This window comes from Trichechus manatus, unplaced genomic scaffold (genome assembly GCF_000243295.1).
Source record: "Trichechus manatus latirostris isolate Lorelei unplaced genomic scaffold, TriManLat1.0 scaffold00251, whole genome shotgun sequence".
NCBI lineage: Eukaryota > Metazoa > Chordata > Mammalia > Sirenia > Trichechidae > Trichechus > Trichechus manatus.
This window is the reverse complement of record NW_004444187.1, coordinates 2448985-2456073: the sequence shown is the minus strand read 5'-3', so window position 1 is coordinate 2456073 and position 7089 is coordinate 2448985. Positions and strand designations below refer to the sequence as shown.

The following is a 7089-nucleotide window of genomic DNA, read 5'->3' as shown; positions in this document are numbered from 1 at the left end:
TGATATGTTGTGGGGTTGTTAACCAATGTCATAAAACAACATGTGTACTACTGTTTCATGAGAAACTATTTGTTCTGTAAGCCTTCACCTGAAGTACAATTAAAAAACATAAAATAATTTGAAAAAATCACTCTCTTCAAGGAGTTCACATCATAGGGGTAGGTATACAATAATTGGGTAATTGAAATAATAAGATAATTTTTGTCACTGTACTCGTAAGTGCCAGAAAGTATATAAAATAATATATTGGGAGCGATGGGGTAGGGCCTTTTAGGTAGGGTAATTGTAGAAGGCCTTTTTGACAAGGTGATGTTGACGAAAGATCTAAATCATAAAGAGACAACCATGCACATATCTGGCAGAAAAATATTCCAAGTTAAAAAAAAAAACTCCAATGACCCTAAGATGATACTATGCTTGTCATGTTTAAGGAACAGGAAGAAGGCTGTTGAAACCAGGCCCTAAAGTCAAAGAGAAGCTCCAAGTATGGTAAGAAGTCTGGATTATATTCTGAAGATATTAAGAAGTTAATAGAATGTTAAACAAGGAGTAAATAAATCTGATTATTGCTTTCGGAAGACCATTCTGGGTGTTCTGTGATGAACAGCAGTAAGAGGGCAGGAAGTAGCAGGGAGACTACGTTTGAACCTATTGTAGTTCAGATGGAAGATGAGGGTAGCCTGGAAAAGTGTTTTAGTAGCAGAGGTGGTGAGAAGTGATGAGATTTGGGAAATCTCGGATGCTGATTAGAAGGGTTTACTGACTGATGTGGATATGGGAGTAACAGAGAGAAGAGTAAGAATAACTTTTTTAAAAAAAACTTTATTCTGGATCAACAAAAGCAGATTTGCTGGGAAAAAAAACAAAAGCTTCTTTTTAGCCAAATTAAGTTTCAGATGTGTGTCAGAAGCACAAATAATGTCAAGGAAGCAAAATGATATATATATTTAGCATTTACGGGAGAGAATTAGGCTGGGACAGGTGGAGATCACCTACAGAGTATACACAGATACCTGTGAAGATAGGGTTGAAGACTGAGCCTTGCAGCACTTCAGCATTTAGACATCGTTAGAAGAGAAAGAAGCAGTAGGGTGGGTAAATAAAAACAAAAACAAACCAAAGAATATGGTGCCACAAGATCCCAGATAGTACTTCAAGAATGAAGGAGTGGTCAACCAAGAAGCCAAGTTAGATGAGAACAGAGAATTTACTACTGGCCTCTTCAATATGTGAATTATTGGTTGGTTTTAAGATCTCTTTTAAAATTGTGAGGGCAAAAGTATATTGGAGAGAAGAGAATGAGAGGTGAGGAAATGAAGGCAGAGAGAAAATGGAAGCTGTGAGCTTTTCTGTGTAAGGGAATAGTGAAATGGTGTGGTAGCCAGAGAGGAAATTTTTTCAAAAGGAGTTGTTTTGTTTGGTCTGATTTGTAATGGGTGTTATTAGACTAAAACCCACTGCTGTCGAGTAGATTCCGACTCATGGCGACCCTATAGGACAGAGGAGAACTGCCCCATAGGGTTTCCAAGGAGCAGCTGGTGAATTTGAACTGCCAACCTTTTGGTTAGCAGCCAAGCTCTTAACCACTATGCCACCAGGACTCTGTCATTAGACTAGTGTAATGCTAATATTTATAATCTAACAGAGGAGGATATATTGATGACATAGGAGGAAGAGGAGCTATTTAGAGAAGGAAAATTCTTGGGAAGGTGCAAATGAATGGGATCCAGGACACAGGTAGTGACTGGCTTTAGATTATGTATTGGGACCATTATTCTATTGTAACGGAAAAGATGGCAGGAAAAATGAAAACAGATGCAGCTGGTTTAGTAGAAATGGCGGTGCAAAGCTAACAAGTAAATGCTAATCTTATTGCATATATTTTATATCTAAACTATGTTGAGAAAGGGAAATCAGCTGAGAAGTGGAGCTTGGATGGGGAATCTTTGAGATTTGAGGAGAGAAGAGGAGGTATAAGAAATTTGTTTCAAACAGTAAGAATTCTGTCAGAGAATAGCTGTAGTATTGTCTGGTAGTGGTGAATTCTCCTGTAAGACTTTGACAATATACTTGAGGGGTGTACCATGGACAACGTGATAAAATTTTATCCATTTAGCTGCTGCTCCTGATAAGATACAGAGTAAGACGAGGAATGAGTTTAATCAGGGTTGGGGATTTGCCAGGAGAATAAAATAAAGGAAATTGGGGACACTATGGATGGAAGGGAAATCCTGGTGGCGTGGTGGTTAAATGCTATGGCTGCTAACCAAAATGTTGGCAGTTCAAATCCACCAGGCGCTCCTCGGAAGCTCTATAGGGCAGTTCTACTCTGTCCTATAGGGTCGCTATGAGTTGGAATTGACTCGACAGCAATGGTTTTTTTTTTTTTGTTTGTTTGTTTTCCATGGATGGAAGAAATTTTTAAAATGTTAGGAGTGGGAAGTAATAGCTATTAAAAACAATCATACAGTCAATGGATTTGCAGTCTCAACAAGGCGGAACAACTGTTAAGATAGGAACATTAGAGTAAGTGCACTGAAAAATAGGATATGATGGTCAAAGAGTGTGAAATAAAAATTTTAGAGGTGTAGAGAAATTGATAGTAACAAGATCTAGCTTATGACCATATGAGGGAATAGCTGAAATGGGAGTGGAAAAAAATACCACTGACATTACCAAAAAAAACAAAAACAAAAACAAACCCATTGCCATCGTGTCGATTCTGACCCATAGCGACCCTAGAGGACAGAATAGAACTGCCCCATAGGACTTCCAAGTAGTGGCTGGTGGATTTGAACTGCCGACCTTTTGGTTAGCAGCTGAGCTCTTAACCACTCCGCCACCAGAGCTCCATCGTTGATACTAAGGAGATGAAAAACCTGAGAGGTTAAGGTGTTGACTACCGTTGACTGATCTGGCTGCATTTTTCTGGCACTTTGACTCTTTCCAGTTCCGTTTACACGGTTGTTGCGGTAGGAGCTAGCTGATAGGTGGCTAACTCTCTTGATCAAACAGAAATTCTGCTTAATTATTCAGTCTAGTCAGTCATCATTCATTGATGGGTCAGAAATACCTGGAAGAAATTGATCTATAAACACCTGAACTACTTCATTCACTCTGGATAAATCTAAGTAACTACCACAGGTGCCTCAAGCGTCCCTCAGAAGATTTCAAGTTACCCACTCACTGAAGTTATAACATGAGTTTTTAGTTAAGTCTATATGCAGATTTTCTGCTCAGGCCACAACAAAGGGTCCCAAAGTGACCAATAAAACACTCAATAGATTACTTGGAGACCTTGCATATTTCTGTGTGAACTGGAGAAAATACATGTAAAATACTCAGAAAAGTGTCTGTCAAAAAGTAGGTAAGGAATTAACAATAATTATTGTTATTGATAAATCTCCTTACTTTTGAAGCTTACTGTCGTGTGCATCTGTTGATTTAGCCTGGCTAGAATTCGTTTGAAGTCCCTGGTTGGTACAAGCAGTTAATGTGTTTGGCTGCTAACTGAAAGATTGGCGTTCTAGCCCACCCAGAGGCACCTGGGAAGAAAGGCCTGGTGAAAAATCAGCCACTGAGGCCTCTATGGAGCACAGTTCTACTCTGATACACATGAAGTCGTCATGAGCTGGAGTCAAATGGATGACAATTGGTAAACACAATATTACTTATGGATTTTTAGATGATATAAACCAATAAATTCATTTTAATTTAAGCCCATCTGAGCTGAGTTCTGTCACCTACAACCGAAAGTGCGCTGGCTAATATACTTGCTCAAAGCAATCCTCTGAGTATAACGGGTCTTTCTTTTTCTCCACATGAACTGTAAAAATCCTTTGGAGTTTCCCACCTCTATTCTATCAGCTATTCTTATACATTCTCTTTTTCCTCACTTCTTGCCTTTTCAGTGTTCTTTTAACTTGCGTTTTTGCCTTCCTGTCTACCTCTTAAAATCTTAACTATCCCTCATAACTATATTTCAAACATCACCTCTTCCTAAAGCATTTCCAACAATTCTCAGTTTAGCACAGTTACTCCTTCAGTCAAGCTTCAGATCAACTCTGGCATTTAAAATATACACATTTACTCTACTAAATTTTAATATAAAAACTACCTCTGAGATAAATGCGTTTAACTATTCCCGTAAGACAGAAGAAGAAAGCAAAGCTAAGAGAGGTTAAGTGACTTGTACAATGTCTCAATGTCTAGATTGTTGTTGTTAGTTGCCATCAAGTTGCCCCCAAGTCCTGGCAAACCCCCACACAACGGAACTAGATGCTACCCGATCCTGCACCATTCCCATGATTGGTTGTGGATTGGACCGTTGTAATCCATAGGGTTTTTGTTGGCTGATTTTAGGAAGTAGATCACCAGGGCTTTCTTCCTAGTCTGTCTTAGTCTGCAAACCCTTAAGTAAATATGTTCGGCATCATTGCTATTGACGTTGTTGTTGTTAGATGCCGTCAAGTCAGTTCTGACTTATAGTAACCTTATGTACAACAGAACTTAACACTGCCCGATCCTGCACCATCCTTACAACCATTGCTATCCTTGAGCCCATCGTTGCAGCCACTGTGTCAATACATCTCACTGAGGGTCTTCCTCTCTTTCTACTTTACCTTACCTAGCAACACACAATCCACAACTGACGGTGGTGGCTGCACATGAATTGTAATGTCTGAGAATCGAACCCAGGTCTCCTGCACGGAAGGCGAGAATTCTATCACTGAAGTACTACTGACTCACAATGTCTAGATTGGAACCTAGACCAAAGTCCAAGCTCTTTTTCTCCCTGCCTCTCCAGTCCACCTCATTGCACTGCTCCACTATACTGTCAATTTTTGGCACATGAATTGTCTGTCATTCAACTTTTAGTCTCACATGCTGTTGTTGTTAGTTGGCACCAAGTTTATGCTTTGCACATATGTATTCAATACATATTTGGTTAATCGAATTTCTTGGTTTTATACGTAGATTTACAATTATCACTTGTCTCTGACTGGTCAACAGAGGATATTTCTGTATATACATAGGAACAGGCCAGTTGTGTCTATCTTTTAAAAAGTACATTCTGTATATCAAAAGCAAATTCCTGACAGTCATTACCACCAATCTGTACTGAGTAAGCCATTTTACACAACTTCTGCAAAACCAGATAATTTGACAAACAGAATGTTTCAAGATATAATTTAAATGATGTAAGTACCACATACGTGCAAGAGAAGATTGCAGGAAATTAATATCATTTCCTCAAATCCAGAAGTTGAATAATGGTTAAGAAAATAGCATCCTCATGCTGTGAAATTAGACAGGGAAAAATTAGTATCAATATGTATTTGTCTAGAGTATTAGACAGTTTTCATGTAACTATGCTACTTGAAATCTGAAGAGAGAAGAGGTAGAGAGGTCACTCTGTACTAAAAAAAAAAAAATCTGCAATAAAAACCAGGTTTTAAACCTCATTTGATTTTTGGCAGGTAATACTAGCATCAGTGCCTTATATGTGGCAATGTTGCACGCCAAAAAAAAAAAAAAGGAACATGAGGTACTTCTCTATTGATATTGTCTGTGTCTATTTGGGAATTAATTTTTGAAAAGGTGAGGTGCTTACTCCAGTTTTCTTTTAAGCCCTAGATTTAAAACACCATTAATATAACACAACTTATTAATTAATGGATGAACAGTATCCACAATATATACAATGGTCAGAGTATACTTTCTTTAAATGAAAATTTTAAAGTAAAAGTTCAAACATAATCTTTCATATTCTTTTTTCCTATTTTCGAGAAGGTCTTAAAATATATACAAAAAAAAAACAACAATAACCACTCAAAATGTGTAGAAAGAGCTCGCACACCCTTTACAGATAACATTTTTAGTGATTACCCAATAAGGAATGTGAAGGCAACAGCAATCCAATAGGAGATAAGATATCATCCCTACATTCCATATTATTCTAGGAAATTTGTTCTGATTTCAACACAGAAGTCTTTCTACATGCTTTAAAGTAGGGTGAGGCCTATTTTACCTTTTTCCATAGCATCTTTAAACTCTGCTTATTGACTCAGAAGTACATTTACATTTTTTGTTGTTGTAATCTTTTTCTTTCGTTTACAAGGTAGAGAACTTCTGACTCTGTTACTACCCAACCAGCCCAACTCATTGCCATCAAGTCGATTCCAACTCTTAGCCACTAGCAACTCTATAGAACAGAAAAGAACTGCCTCCAAAGGGTTTCCAAGGCTGTAATCTTTAGGGAATCAGACTGCCACATCTTTCTCCCACAGAGAGGCTGGTGAGTTCAAACACCGACCTTCCAGTTAGCGGCCAAGCACTTAACCACTACACCACCAGGGCTCTTTAATAGTTATTAGTCGTGGTGAAATAGTCAAGATTTAGTCACAATCTTATGAAGATGTCTGATCACATGTTGTGCTTCAAACAGGAAATCTGAAGATTAAATCACTCATAGAAAATGCTATAACAGATTAGATATATAATCAGATGGATGTATATAGAGATGGATAGAGACATCATCTTCCTCAGTAACATTATATAATGATTTTCTGCATAAAAATATTTTCTAATATTAATCTATTTCTAGATTAATGTTAATCTTCATGATATTATTGATAAAAATATTAATGAAATAAAAATATAATAATAAAAATGTTTATCTAAATTAATAAAATATTAATTTCTAATATCTTGTGTCTGTTTCAAAAGTACAGAAGAAAACAATGTTTACTAATCAAGTCAAATTTCTTTTTTTAATCTTCTGAGGCTATTATCAGTCCTATTGAGCTCCACAGGTCTGGAAACACTTACTGTTCTTTGAATTAGCATAGGAGAGTCTGTTCCTTCCTCTTTAAAACTTGATTCCATACCGATTATATTCTCAATAACGTCTTCCATCTAGCAAAATATAAAACATTTTAAAAACAGTGTATGATGATAAAAGTTGTGCTTCAGCCTGATTTCAGATAGGAAAATGTTAGCAAACTTAACATTTTTTTAGAATATTTAAATTGAGGCTATAGCTATATTAAAACCCATAATATTTTAAAACTGAAAACAAGGTAACTC

General features: G+C 37.0%; 1 protein-coding gene across 1 annotated transcript in view; it reads right to left on the bottom strand.

Annotated features, from left to right (window-relative positions):
- TFEC (transcription factor EC) overlaps window positions 1-7089 on the bottom strand; it is a 134309-nt gene that overhangs the window by 26146 nt on the left and 101074 nt on the right. Inside the window, exons 3-4 of the mRNA XM_023724620.1 lie at window positions 6832-6918; window positions 5249-5299 (exon numbers count right to left, since the gene is read on the bottom strand). Coding sequence (XP_023580388.1) covers window positions 5249-5299; window positions 6832-6918 — 138 coding nt within the window. The remainder of the gene's footprint in view (window positions 1-5248; window positions 5300-6831; window positions 6919-7089) is intronic.